The 15,128-nt window shown below is 33.4% G+C and overlaps 1 protein-coding gene across 2 annotated transcripts in view; it reads left to right on the top strand.

Moving 5' to 3' along the window:
- EEA1 (early endosome antigen 1) overlaps positions 1 to 15,128 on the top strand; it is a 125,310-nt gene that overhangs the window by 81,540 nt on the left and 28,642 nt on the right. For both annotated transcript variants that reach the window (XM_028105495.2, XM_088025284.1), the window contains 5 exons: positions 3,060 to 3,263; positions 5,733 to 5,933; positions 7,000 to 7,113; positions 9,538 to 9,693; positions 11,435 to 11,574. In XM_028105495.2, coding sequence (XP_027961296.2) covers positions 3,060 to 3,263; positions 5,733 to 5,933; positions 7,000 to 7,113; positions 9,538 to 9,693; positions 11,435 to 11,574 — 815 coding nt within the window. The remainder of the gene's footprint in view (positions 1 to 3,059; positions 3,264 to 5,732; positions 5,934 to 6,999; positions 7,114 to 9,537; positions 9,694 to 11,434; positions 11,575 to 15,128) is intronic.

Raw genomic sequence — 15,128 nt, 5'->3', positions numbered from 1 at the left:
AGGAGAACCTGCAGAGTGGAAGCCAAAAGATTGGGCAGAGTCAAAAGTTGGGAGTAATCAGCAACTACAGATGTGGATGTGTAGTAGGGATGCCAAGTATGATAAGTGAAAAATGCCCATTTTATTAAACTATAATTATATAAGTATATATTCTCATATATTAAGAATAAGTTAGTGACCTTGTTAAACATAATTTCAATAAAGTGATAGATGGCTGAGTTTTGATGAATAAATGAGAGATGAGTTGGAAAAGTAAATTTGAATTACTTTTGAAATTTAAATATGAATTTTATAAAGACTGGGCAGAGATGAGTGGGGCTTGCTCTGGGAAGTGTGTTTGAAAACAAAAGATACCTGAACATGTTTATAGTCTAGGACAAAGGGACTGGTAGAGAGGGAATAATTGAGGATCTTGAAGGAGAGGTTACAGAAGTAATAAGGTATTGAAAAGCTATGAGATAACAGATACAATGGGTGGTGGTAAACTTGAACTTATCCTTTCTTGAAGAATATTTTTTGAAGCTTGAGGAAAGGAAGTAAATATGGATCTATCTATCTTTATAGATAAGAGGATGGAAAATCAAGGTGCATCATTCCAGATTTGCCCCCCTCCTCCGTTTTTTTGGATAAAGTTGGAGATGGTAATAGTTGAATGAAATGCAGGCAGATGTTAAGAATCTGGAGAGAATATTGAAGCTTTTAAGTAGTTGTTGAGGTGAATATTTGAAGGTAAGAACCACCTTAGTCAAGTGAAAGGATTGACAAGATGCTTCTGAGTATATGATGGAGGTTGGACTCTAGAACTCTGTAGTGGCAGCAGTCTGTGAAGGTTTATGATTTTGCTCTCACAGTGCTTAGAAATGTAGGTGTGGAATCAGTAGATTGCAACATTGATCTAGGATTGGGCTTTTTTTTTTTTTTGGATGTCTATATTGGGAATTTGAAGGTGAAAGGAATGGAGGAATGTTGAATCATTGAGAGAATAGTTAAGGTTAGCTCATATCCATGTATTAGATTCAGGAAGAGAAATGAGGCATAAGCTATAAATGCTAGAAGAAAATTGAGGTCAGTGTCTGTTTGGCATTGAAGAACAGAAATGAGGTCATGAAATTGGAAGATGGTCAGGAAGTTGTGGTCACGGAGTAGGACAGTTGAAATTTTTCATTTGGAACAATTTCAAGTGGTTACAAGATCCTACATGTGAATGATTGAATAGAATGAGTAAGGGTCCAGGAATTAAGATGATATGAATGTTGAGGCTGTGTTCTTAATTCTTTGTGTATTTTGTGTTTCCCAGGAAATTGGCAGAAATTGGGATTGAGAGAAAAACTAAATCAGGTCTCAAGTCTTCAGTGAATGAGGTAGGGATTTCCAGATGATAGCAACACAGAATAGAGGCTAGAATAAATGAATAATATACTCCCCAAAGCAGCATGAAGCTTTTACATGATGGGGAGAATTATGGGGTGAAAAACCAGAAAGGAGTCAAACTCCCTTGCTTGCCCAGCAGAATGGTCCTTATGTATCCGAGACTGTTGAGGGGTAATCAGCATTTGTAAAGGGTGAACCAAATTTCACTTCTGACTTGGAAATAGAGTGACTGTTCTGGAAAAAAGCTTAGGCCTGGAGCTGTGTTCCAGAAGATGAGTGGGATGTGGAGAGAGGGATCATTAGTGGCAGGAGCAGAGAATGAGAGCAGATAGGTTAGGTTGCCTTTCATTATTTTGTGATTGAAACTGAGATGAGAAACATGTTTGAAAGTCATCTCAAATAGTGCAATATCGGTGCAAATTGTTGAGAGTACCAGGTGGTTCCTGACTGGATCTGAGCAAGGTAGTGTGGGGTACTATAAGGTTTGCACAGGGGCTTGTTAGGGTCTGGTTTTAGGGAGAGGTTCTCTCTGGCTGTCTTAAAATTACTGAGGCAGAGCTAAAGGCTGTGGGTTAGATAGTTCCAGAATATTAATGGGCATTGTTCTGGATGTGGTCTAATGCATGCTGCTCTGTGTAAGGGTAGGCCCTTGGTAAAGTAAAAGAAGAGGGATCCCTTGATATATCAATAGAAGAGTCCTATTGGAATATTGAAGTGAGCCTTCACGAGTGTGTGTGTGTTAGAGTGCAGTCCTTTATTTTTCTGTTCATTCAACAAATATCTTAGAGTATATGTATCTTGGATACATCAATGAGTAAAACAGACAAAAATCCTCACCTTTGAGGAGCATACATTCTAGTGAGGGGGTGGAGGGAAACAGATAAACATGAAAAATAAGTAATTTACTTAGTGTGTTAAAAGATAAGTGCTATGGAAAGGGAAAAAAAAACATTCAGGAGAAGGAGTATTGGGAGAGGCTGCAATTTTATTTTATTTTATTTTTTAATTTTTTAAAAGATTTATTTAGAGACAGAGTGCGCATGAGTGGGGGGAGGGGCATAGGGTGAGGGAGAGAAGCAGACTCCCTGCTGAGCGCAGATCCCAATGCAGGGCTCAATCTCATGACCCTGAGATCATGGCCTGAGCCAAAATCAAGAGTCGGATGCTCAACTGACTGAGCCACCCAGGTGCCCCAAAAGGCTGCAATTTTAAATGTAATGGTCAGGCTAGGCCTGATTGAGTGGTGACATTTGAACAAACATTTGAAGGAGAGGGAATGAGCCATGTGACTTTGTGGGAAAGGTATTCTAGACAGAAGAAACAGTGCAAAGGGCCTGCGGTGGGAGTGTGCCTGGTGTGATAAGGAGTAAAGAGAGTCCCACGAGTCTGCAACGGATTAAACAACAAGAAGAGTAGTGGGCAGTGAGGTCCGAGTGTTAGAATAAGAATGTGGTTAATTGAAGGTTTTTTTTTTTTTAGAAATTCTAGTTAATTATCAATAATACAGATTTATATTATTAAATATATAGTTCTAATTATTTAAGTTTACCATGTTAAAATGTAATGAGTAGCTAAAAAAATGTAAGACTAAGAGTTTGAGTTGCAAAATATATTATCAATCATTTTATGTTTGAGGAATAACTTTTAAGTTCTCTATCCTTAAGGTAGTAGTTTTCATTTCTTTACAGAATGATTTAGAACAAGTACTACGTCAAATTGGTGATAAGGACCAAAAGATCCAGAACCTTGAAGCCTTATTACAAAAGAGTAAAGAAAATATTTCTTTACTAGAAAAAGAAAGAGAAGATCTTTATGCAAAAATTCAGGCTGGTGAAGGAGAGACTGCTGTTCTTAACCAGTTACAAGAAAAAAACCATACCTTACAGGAGCAAGTAAGCATGTCAAATTTATTCTGTTTTTAAAACTGACTTTTAGCTTTCTAAATCTTACTAAGTGCTTTGTTTAAATGACTCTTCATTCTGGTTCTTTTTAGCACTTTTTAAATATTATGTTTTTTTGACAAATACCATCTCATTTACCTTAGAGATAGGTTGCTATTGTAGTAAAAGTAAGTTAGCATAATTTGACAAAGAAAATCTCAATTCATGTCCCAGCACATAATTTATTACCTGTGTGACCACAAGCAAATAAATTTACCTTGTCAGCTCATTAGAAAAGTAGAGATGTTATTAATAATGCATTCTTGCTTCATGGCTTTTTGTGATGTTTTGAAAAAAGAATGAACAACAACATATATTTATAAACTGAAAGTACTAATCAAGTGTTAGTTGTTACTCTGTATTGGTTAATATGTGGGCTTACTAGTAAATTTTATTTTGGTCCTGATATGTCTTTGGAATATGGAGCTAATAATAATTTTGATAAGTTGCTTATATAGAATTTATAGTTGCTTTTTTTGGAAGAATTGTCCAATAAGAGAGTTATAATTATCTAAATGAGAAAATAGTAAAACAAAGTATCAGTAAGTAATGCCACTTTTCTAATTCTTTTTAAAAGAATAAATAAAAATAAATCTATGTACTTGTGCTTCCTGCCATGTTGGAGTAACCTATTTAGTCCTTTCATCATAAATGTTTAGAACAGTAGAAAAATGTGTAAAACCACTGTGTTCAGATATTGTACAATAAGCAGTGCAGGGCTTTGACTCCTGAGAGAAGAGAAGCAAGAGAAGTGAACCTTTTGACCATTCCAGCTTTTGACCCAGAGACATTTTCCAGGCTGAGGTACAGGTTGGGGGAATCCAAGGAAAGAACAGTGGTCTCACTGAACTAAGGAGTGAGATATTGAAGTTCAGAGAGGTTGAGGCACCTGACATTTGTAGGGCAGAATATCAGAGAGGAGGGAACAATGGAGAGAAGCAGCCCCAGAAATCTGCATAAGGGATCCACTTGAGCCTTTAGCTGACTGCTAAACTTTGCATTCATATGGTGGGATTTCATGAGGCCAGGCAATGAACAATCATCAGGAAGCTACAAACTGAAAAATGATCAGGGCTGGGAGATGTTCAAATCCAGGAAGAGAATACAGATGTGGTTGAACATTTTGGGAACATTTAGTAGAAACCCCGGGAATGTTACACCTTAGGATAAAGCTAAACTAGCCCTAGGGTAAAAGCTAGTGTACACCTGACCTAACAAAGCATAAAAACAAACCTCAAAAGGATCCAGCTGAACCACATGTATATTAACTGCCTGCTGGAACAAAATTAAACATTTTTGAAAGAAGACAACAAAATCAAGACTTGTTAACATAAATATAAAAAAGTTACTAGACATTCAAAAAGAAGAAAACATGTGTGGCGCTTAAAATATGCTTATTACTATAAAGGAAAAACTATAATAATGGAAATAGAAGTGGAAATGATAAAAAAAGAATAGAACTTCATATATGTATTTAATTCCATATGTGTATATATAAAATTAAAATTTCATTGGATGGCCTTAATAAATTAAAAATTAACCAAGTAGAAAGCAGTAGTAAACATTAAGACAAAGCAATTGAAACTGTCCAAAATGAAACACAGAGGAAAAAAAAAGTTGGGCTAAAAAAACCCTCAAAAAGCCAAAAACCCAAAAACTCTGCTTTAGTGACTGTGGGACAGTATCATGTAATCTAGCATACGTGTAATTGATGTGACAGAGGGTGGGGAGGAGAAAAATATTTATTGAAATAATGGCTGAAAAAAATTTCAGTTTGGTTAAAAATATGAACCTATATAATCAAGAAACTCAATGAACTCTAAGCAAGGTACACCAAAGAAACATCAGATGAATTGGATTTCATCTAAATTAAAAATGTTTGCTTTTCAAAAGATACCATTACAAAAATAAAAGCCAAGGCATAGACTGGGAGAAACTATTTGCAATACATATATCTGAGAATTCAGAAATATTCAGAATATATAAAGAACTCTTTATTATTTAGATCAGTGATTGTCTGGGGTTAGAGATGAGTGTGGGCTACTGACTGCTAAGGGGCATGAGTAAACCTTTTGGGGTAATTGAAATGTTCTCCATCTGATTGTGGCAGTGGTTAAATGAGTGTATATGTTTATCATCTCAAGCTGTGCAACTCAATTGGGTGAATTTTATTTCATGTAAATTATAGCTCAGTAGAGATGGTTTTAAAAATAATGGGAATCTGAATTTATTGTTGTTTTCTTACAGTTTTGAGAGGGAGCTTATTTTTGGAAAGATATGAATAAATTTTCTTGAAAAAAATATGGAGATAACCTATCATAGAGCACTTTAATATTCTCATGGGCCTAAATTTGTTTGTTTGTTTTAGTTCTTATTATATCATTTGTGATCTTCATAATCAGAGTCTTGCTTGTATGATAGGTAACTCAACTAACAGAGAAGCTGAAGAATCAGTCAGAAAGCCATAAACAAGCCCAGGAGAATCTGCATGACCAAGTGCAAGAGCAGAAGGCACATCTTAGAGCTGCACAAGACCGTGTTCTTTCCTTAGAAACTAGTGTCAGTGAATTGACTAGTCAATTAAATGAGAGCAAGGAGAAGGTCTCCCAGCTTGACATACAGGTAATATTGAATTATGCAATTTAATGTGTTTGTCTGAATAAAACACCTATGTTAAGCCATCAAATGTTGTAAATTCTGTTTCTCTCTCCTTGTGTTTCTGTCTCCCTCTAGCCCCCACCACTCTCTCCCTCTTTCTGCCTTACTTATTAATGGAAAAACATTGGGAATAGGAATTAAATAAAGGTTGTATCTAGACAGTTTGTTGAGCTTTCATGTTTGCCTTTTTTTCCCTTTATCTCTTCTGGCAAACTATACCTTCTGAAACCATCAGATTTTTTTTTTGCTTTTCCTTTTTTCCATGAAATCCTTATTGTTGTTTTTGAAGTTCAAAGTCATTTGATATTAAACCATTAGATTTCTATGTTAAATACTTTTTGACTTTGATTTTTAGATTTTACTTTAAAGGTTTGATTTAAAAAATACGTTTACATATGTAGCATTATATATTTTTAATATACATTATTTCAGAGCCAATATAGAAGCCTTGTTCAGTGAATCAGTGGAATGGGAATTAAAACAGATTTCTCTTTCCATTCTCATTGTTGGTTTCTTATCCTATACTATAGTAGAGAAAGTCATAGAAACATTTCTAAACCTTGATTTTCTTTATTTTAGGAAAATAAGTCAATTGAAAATAAGAAATGTAGACGAATATAACAGGGATACTTATTAATTTGGAGGAAGAGGATACACATTTCTTCCTATTTAAAATAAAATTTTTGTTTTGTAATTTTGTATAAATTTTGTTAGATGAGTTATATGATAACCCAGTATTTGGATGTCCAGTTTGAGAGAGGGAGAAGTATTTTGGTGTCATGTAGGGGCATACATATTATCATATATGTCACGATAAACATCATTTATCCAAATATTTATTAGGAGTCTTTTCTCCTACGCGTTCCTGTTTGGGGGATAATCACATACTTAATTTTCACTGTCTAAATCCTTATGTTTTTTGCCGAAGGACTTAATTTTTAAAATATTTCGTGGCAAAAGCAGTGTATGTTCAAGCAAGGGGAAATCAAGAACTAAATACGAATTAAATGACTGGTCAATTTTGTTACAGATTAAAGCCAAAACTGAATTACTGCTATCGGCAGAAGCAGCAAAAACTGCTCAGAGAGCAGATCTTCAGAATCATTTGGACACAGCCCAAAATGCATTACAGGATAAGCAGCAGGTAAGTGAATGTGATGCAGTTTCATTTGATAACCTAATGTTTTGGTAGATGAATTAATTGCAAACATGTATAAAAATGATACTCAGTTTTATTAATGTCATGATCAACTTGCTTATTCCCTTTGATTTCTCCCTGAGTTCAGAACCAGTTGAATGGTAGATGCAGGAGTCAGACAGATGAAGATAAAAATGTCATTTTTGTTTTTGATAAAGCTCAACTGGTGTGCAGCTGTGCTTGGGCTTCTTAATATTTTATCACTCCTTAGTGTAGACCATGGTGTGGAGCTGAAATATCTACTCCTAATTGTTGAATTGTTGCTTCCTTCCATCAAGTGCCAGTGATTGGGAACGAGAGACAGACTTTCACACCTGTTTTAAATAGGTAATGTGGGCCATGACCTGGATGTACTTACCACTTGGAAGCAGGAAAACAGTACACATTGCAGTAAGAGTTACCCTTTTATCTTGGGGGTAAGAATAAGTAGAGTTGTAGGGAATGGAGAAGTTACTTTTCTCAATACTTCTGATAGAATAAAAGCTTACTAGTTTAGGGCCAAGGTAAAAATGCTGATAGATTTTTCTTCCTTTTACCAGACAGAAATTTTTAAAATTTACTTTTTATTTGAGAGGTAACACTGGTTGTTGTTCTAATTTTTTTTTAGCAATATAGTAATATATCAAGTTAACAAAATAAAAACTTGGTTTTCTATATTTACCCTTAACCTTAATCCCATTTTCCCCCTTAGATGGAATGTTTGCTCTTAAATTTGGTATGTATCCTTCTAGAGTTCTGTAAGCATTGAACAGATAGATATGTGTATGCATTTATATATAAATACACACACAACACACACACATACTGGTATTTTTCTTTTATGCACATAGAATTACTGTGTATGTATGTTCTGCAACTTTTTACTCACATTTTTGCTAAATACATCTGTAAAGTACTTTCTGAGCATGAGATCAGTGCTAGAAACTGTAATGGAAAGAGTATTTATAAGAATAATCACATGAAAGTTTAAAATTTTTCTGCCAAATGTATCACTAACAAAATTTGAAAGCATATAGCAAAAGAATAAAACATTTTCTGAAATGTGTCTGATGAAGGGTTAATATCCTTGGCATTTAAAACACTTAGATAGGAATTAAGGGAACCTACAAAAAAAGTAAATGATCAAAAATATGTTAACAAATGTTCAGGTTCATTAAGAATCAGTTGTAAATTAAGACAGTAACAGAATATGCCCTTATTGAGGTAAGATGTGTGTGTTTAACACTGGAAGGTTTGGAGATGGTGTAGAAGAATAAGCTACCTTCATACATTGCTGGTGGTTGTATATGTTCAGCCTTTTAATGGTGGTAGGGAAAGCTGTTTGGCAATATATTTCAAGAACTTTAGGATTTTTCATTCTTTAGCTCACTTTTAGTTTTTTTTTTTTTTTTAAGATTTTATTTGGCAGGGAGAGAGAGAGACAGCAAGAGAGGGAACACAGCAGGGGGAGCGGGAGAGGGAGAAGCAGGGTTCGCACTGAGCAGGGAGCCCGATGCAGGACTTGATCCCAGAACCCTGGGATCATGACCTGAGTTGAAGGCAGACGCTTAACCAACTGAGCCACCCAGGCGCCCTCACTTTTAGTTCTTTATCCTAAGGGAATAATCATAGTTTTTAGGATGCTGTTTACATTTCTGTTAATAAAATGCAAAAAGTTTAGTAGCAATCTAAGAATCTAAAATAGGACATTTGGCTAAAAAATGGTCTGGATCAAATAAAATGGAAATTTATGCAAATATAATGGTATTTTAGAAAATATGTCACAATTTCATGATGCATTGTTACGTTAAAATAAAGGTTATAATAAAATAGTATGTAAAGTGAGATTCCCTTCCTATTCTAAAAGTATAAATCAAAATACATACAGAAGTATAAGACTAAAAGGAAGGTTATCAAAACATTAATAGTGATTATTTGTGGGTGGTGGATTTACTAATAATTTGTATTTTGTTCTTTCAGTGCCTCTAGATACTACAAATGAGCAAGTTTCATAGATGTGGTCACTGTTTTAAATGTTATTTTTTGAAATGGCATCTTGAACATTGAAAACAATTATAAAATAAAAGTATTCTTTTACTATTAGCCTATTTAATATTCGGTTGTATCTTTTGGCTCCTAAAATAACTCTTCCTAGAAAAAGTCATTGAGTGGTTATGCATGTAAACTTAGTATCTCATGCTGTGTACAATTTAAGTTCAGATCCCTTATACTGGTAAATATAACCTCTGATTCATCATTAGACTTCTTTCTAGTCTTACTCCAATAGTTTCTTAAATAAAATTAGAATTTTCAACTTTACTTTGATGAAACATTTGGGCATACAATAAAGTAAACCTTAACGAAGTTTTCTTCAATTGTACTTTTCTATAGGAGTTAAATAAGATCACTACTCAGTTGGATCAGGTCACTACAAAGTTGCAGGATAAGCAAGAACATTGCAGTCAGTTGGAAAGTCATCTTAAAGAATATAAAGAGAAGCACCTCTCTTTAGAACAAAAAACTGAAGAATTAGAAGGTCATATTAAGGTTTGTATAAAAGATACTCAATTTACCTATATTTTCTGCTGCTGTAGTAATGGAAACTGATAACGTAGAAGGAATTGAAGATTTTAAATTTGCAAACAAGGGTGAAGTTGTCATATAAAACTTTACATGTAATTTTTCAGGTCTTAATTTTGAATTCCATCTTTAATTTTAATTTCTTCATTAATGGATGGCTTTTACAAATGGCAGTTTTAACATGTATACTCATTCCTTTGTAATATGTAACTATTTCAGAGAAACAACCAACCAGGGATCTACTCTGTAATTATAAGGAACTTATCCTTTTGTTGTTGTTTTGAAGCCTCTTCTGTTCCATCATTCCCATCTCCTTACTCCCTTATTCCAATGTATATTTCACATATGACAGACTTCTTCCTTCTTTAAACTTTACATTTATACCCTTTGGATTTTGTTTTTAGTTTAATAATAAGTTTATACTGTGGTAAATTGTTTCTTTCTTTAACACAGTTCCAAGTGAAACTGTTGATTTACTAAAGAGATTAAATGACTAGACCTATCGGAAGAGGATTTGACCTGAGTCCTTTGTCCTTTAAATGGGATCTACTATCAATTAAACAAATATTTCTCAAATTACTATTTATGTAAGCTATACCTTCACACTTCTGTAGAACTTGGGATGTATATGTGTATACCAACACTGATACAACATGGAAGAATGTGTATGTTTACAGTTCTGTGAATGGGTTCTTTTTCTTTTCATTATGGCCGGTGATAATAATAATGACAAATTACTTTTTGTAATGTTCAAAAAGAACAGAGAGACCATTTTACTGAAAAGCGTCTAATGAGAATTCTCTTTGGATATCTTTTACAAATAGTTATTTAGAACCAGTAGTGTCTCGTGATTATCAGATCTTTAACATTTGGTAATTATTTTAGGAAGTGTTCCATGTGTTTTATATAGTTATTTGTTAAAAAATTTTACAGTTACATCAAATATCCAGTATAAGTGTTGAATAAGAGCCACATTACCTAGATTGGTTTATAAAATATTTAGGGTACAAAATTATTACAACTATATAAGAAAATGCATGCTCATCGATACTTAAACTTCATACGTAACAGCTTGATTTTGTAAATTTGTAAAAGTACACACAGTTATATGTATGCTATGTATGTGTATGAGACATATCATACACATACATAGAAACTATGCTATGAAGAGCAGCAGTCTCTAAACCAAGAATTTAAAGATGTAAAACCAGGAATTTAACTGACTTTATATTTAGGGTCAGTAAATGTTGAGAAGGATGACATGATAACTCCATTTTAGTTTCGAATATTTATAATTACATGAGTGTTGTTCACTGAATATAAAGGATAATATATTTTAAGTGGGCCCACATGTGAACCTGTTACCTCATCTTTTCATACTTGAGTTAAAACTTTTATTCAAGTAATAGATATGATTATTTTAAGTTTATTCTCTTTTTTAGAGTTAATTTTTAAAAGTAGAAACTTAGTGACTGCCTTTCACATCTACAGCCTGCTGGTAGGTCCTCTGAAAGATTCCAGGATAAATCATTCCTTTACTCAACAATGGCTTCAGATGGAAAATGCACTTTTTATTATAACATAAATATTTTATGGTTATTGTGTGTTATGTCAATACCAATTTGAGTATAAACAAAAATGTTATATTTAATAATAGGTGGATAATTATTGACATTAAAATTGTTACCGTATTATATTTCTTCCATAGAAACTAGAAGCCGATACTCTTGAAGTTAAAGGAAGCAAGGAACAAGCTTTGCAGGATCTACAACTGCAAAGACAGCTGAATACAGATTTAGAGCTCAGAGCCGCAGAATTGAGTAAACAGCTTGAAATGGAGAAGGAAATGTAAGCTAAACTACTTTAAGAGAGAGGATTATAAACTATTAAAATCTTACGGTTTCAATTTTGCTATTGCAGGGCTTAAAGATTTATTAAATGTTTATGTTGGTTCTGTAAACTCAGATGTTAATATGAATGAATGAAAAATGAAGCCATCATAATATGGTTAAATTTACCTTCACTAGAAAGGACTGAAAATTTGGGTCATCTGGTGTCTTTTCAACAGAAATATGGTACTCATTTCTCTGGGTTAAAGCAATTGTTTTGAGTTGTTCACTGATTTGAATAAATTAATGTAAAAGTAACAAATAGAGGAGTATTTCTATATATCACCCAAGAGCAATCAGGCTTCGGCTTTGAGGGACTATACCAAGTAGGGAATGTATACTTTCTTATAAGAAATGATCTGTTTTAGCTTTGTGATACATCTTGACAGATTGTATTTCTGAGCACAAGGGGAAACACTAGAATCAGTGTACCTTTTAAAAAAATTATTGAAGTAAAATGTACATACCATTAAATGCACAGATATCACATAATACATTTTGAGCTTTAGGAAATATATACTCTGTGTAATAATACGCACCCCCTTCCTCAAACATTTTTATTACTCATGGAGTTTTCTCGGGTGTCCTTCTAGTCAATACCTTGTAGACACCACAGTTCCCGACTTCAGTCTCCATAGATTGATGCTGTGTGTTTTTGAAATGAAATCATACAGTATGTTCTTTTTTATGACTGGCTGTTTTTTCACTTAATGTACTATTTTTTAAATTCATCCATGTAGTTGAATGAATATTGTTCCACTGAATGAATATACTACAATTTGTTTATGTAGTTGGTGGATATTTTTGGGGTTGTTTGTAGTTTTTACCTGTTATGAATAAAGATGCTGTCAGTATTCTTAAATAAGCATTTTTGTGAAAGTTCAGGGTCATGGTGGGGTAGATGTATGTTTAACTGTATGAAAAACTGCCAGACCTTTTCCCAAAATGGCTGTACCATTTTATACTCCTACTGGGAATGTTTCAGTTGCTTCATATCCTTGCTAGTATTTGGTGTTGGTGGTCCTTTAATTTTAGCTATTTATTGAATATGAAATGGTATCTTATTGTGGGCTTAATTTGCATTTCTTCACTTGTGAAGTGTCGAATTATTTTGCCTATTAACATTTTTTTCCCATTGGATCTTTTTATTATTGATTTGTAAGAGTTCTTTAGATATTCAAAGTACTAATCCTTTGCCAGATAGCCAGCTAGCTAAGCAGACAGACAAATAGATTATCAAGACTTTTCCTAGCAGCTTTGCTTTATATTTTTTTGGTGGTGTCTTGCAGTGCAAAGAAGTTTTTATTTTGTGTTTAATGTTTTGTGTCTTTTCTAGAAACCTCTGCCTTCCTCAGGGTTTATGAAGAATTCTCTTACGTTTTCTTCTGGGAATTTTATAGTTTTAGTTTTTACATTTAGGTCTAGGATCTACGTTGAACTTATTTTTGTGAGAGGTATGAGATGGGGATCCAGGATCACCTTTTTTCCCCCATATATCATTAAGTTATTCTAGTACCACTTTTTGATAAAACTTTTTTCTCCCCATGAGTGGCCTTTGGTACCTTTGTCAAAGCAGTTTACCTTATATATGTGGGTTTATTTGTGGGCTCTATTCTGTTCTCTTGGTCTTTGTGTCTATATGGTGTTCTGACACCAGTACCATCCTATGTTGATTTTTGTAGCTTTGTGGTATAGGTCTTATTAATCAGGTTGTATCAGCCCTCCAATTTAATTCTTTTTCAAGATTGTCTTGACTCTTTTAAGTTTATTGCTTTTCCATATAAATTTTAATATCCATTTCTATAAGTCAGATTATTGGGTTTTGATTTAGAATTGCAATGAATCTGTAGTTCAGTTTGGGGAGAATTAATGTTTTAAGAATACTGAGGCTTCTAATCCTTGAATGTGGTATTTATCTAATATTTATGTTTTCTTTAGTATCTCTGATTAACATTTTGTTGTTTTTAAAATAGGAATCTTAAATATCTTTTGCTAAATTTAATCCTAAATATTTTATGTTTTTCAATTTTATTGTAAATGGAATTGTTTTTAAATTTTCTGATTGTGGCTAGTATAAAAATACAATTGAGTCTTATATATTGAGTTACTACCCTCTAGCCTTGTTAAATTCACATTTTTGTTTTGTACAGTTTTTAGAATATTCTAAGTGGACAATCTTGGTATTTGTGAATTAGCAACAGTTTTACTTCTTTTTTCTTCAGTCTGTAGGCCTTTTGTGTCTTTTTCTTGATTTACTATTAGCTGACACCTACAGTGAACTTTTGAATAAAAAGATAGTGGATATCCCTGCATTGTTCCCAGCCTTGGGTTGGAAACATGAAATATTTCATCATTAATTTTGAGGTTAGCTCTGTTTTTTCTCTAGATTCTTTTATCAGATTGAGGACATTCCTATCTATATTAGTTTTCTAAAAAATTTTTATATCAACTTCTTTTTCTGCATCTATTGATAGGATCATATGGTTTTTCTCCTTTATTCTGTTAATATGGTGAATTACATTGATTGCTTTTTTAAATAGTAAAGCGACCTTGCTCTCCCTGGATAAATCCCACTTGATTATCCTGTATTATTTTTTTTTAAAGATTTTATTTATTTATTTGAGAGAGAGAATTAGAGAGAGAGCATGAGGGGGGGAGGGTCCGATGGAGAAGCAGACTCCCTGCTGAGCAGGGAGCCCGATGCGGGACTCGATCCCGGGACTCCAGGATCATGACCTGAGCCGAAGGCAGTCGCCCAACCAACTGAGCCACCCAGGCGCCCCATATCCTGTATTATTTTTATATATTGCTGTATTTGACTTGATAATACTTTGTTTAAAATTTTCTATGCATTCATGGGAAGGAACTCTTGGTCTTCAGTGTTCTTTAATATCATTGTCATGGTGTTGGAATTATGGTTATGTTGGTCTTAAAAATAAATTGACAGTTTTCTTTCTTCCTCTCCTTTCTGAAAGAGTTTGTGAAGGTTATTATTTATTTCTTAAATGTTTTATTGAATTCACCAATGAACCAACTGACCTGAAGTTCTCTCTGGGTTGCTTCTTAGAGTTCAATTTATTTAATAGATACAATGCTATTTTTGTTTTCTGATATTTTACTTGAGTCAGTTTTGGTAATTTGTGTCTTTGAAGGAATTTGTCCATTTAATCTAAACTTCAAATTTTTTGGTATCATGTTCACAAGATCATTATACTTTTAAGGTCTGTAGGATCTGTAGTGATGTCTCCTTATTATCCTTAATAGTGCTAATTTATGTTCTCTATCTTTTTCTTGATCAGTCTAATTTGGGGTTTATCAATTTTATAAAAAAACTTGATTTTGTCAATTTTCTTTTTAGGGTTAGAACTTTATTATTATTATTTTTAGAACTTTATTTATTTTTAAAAATTATTTTAAGTAGGATCTGTGCCCAATGTGGGGCTCAAACTCACAACCCTGAGATCAAGAGTCACATGCTCTACTGACTGAGGCAGCCAGGCGTCCCTGATTTTG

This window comes from Eumetopias jubatus, unplaced genomic scaffold (genome assembly GCF_037043125.1).
Source record: "Eumetopias jubatus isolate StellerSeaLion01/CBP00866 unplaced genomic scaffold, mEumJub1_p1.0 scaffold_8, whole genome shotgun sequence".
Lineage (NCBI taxonomy): Eukaryota > Metazoa > Chordata > Mammalia > Carnivora > Otariidae > Eumetopias > Eumetopias jubatus.
Note: the sequence above shows the minus strand (reverse complement) of the source record. Positions and strands in the feature narration are given on the sequence as shown.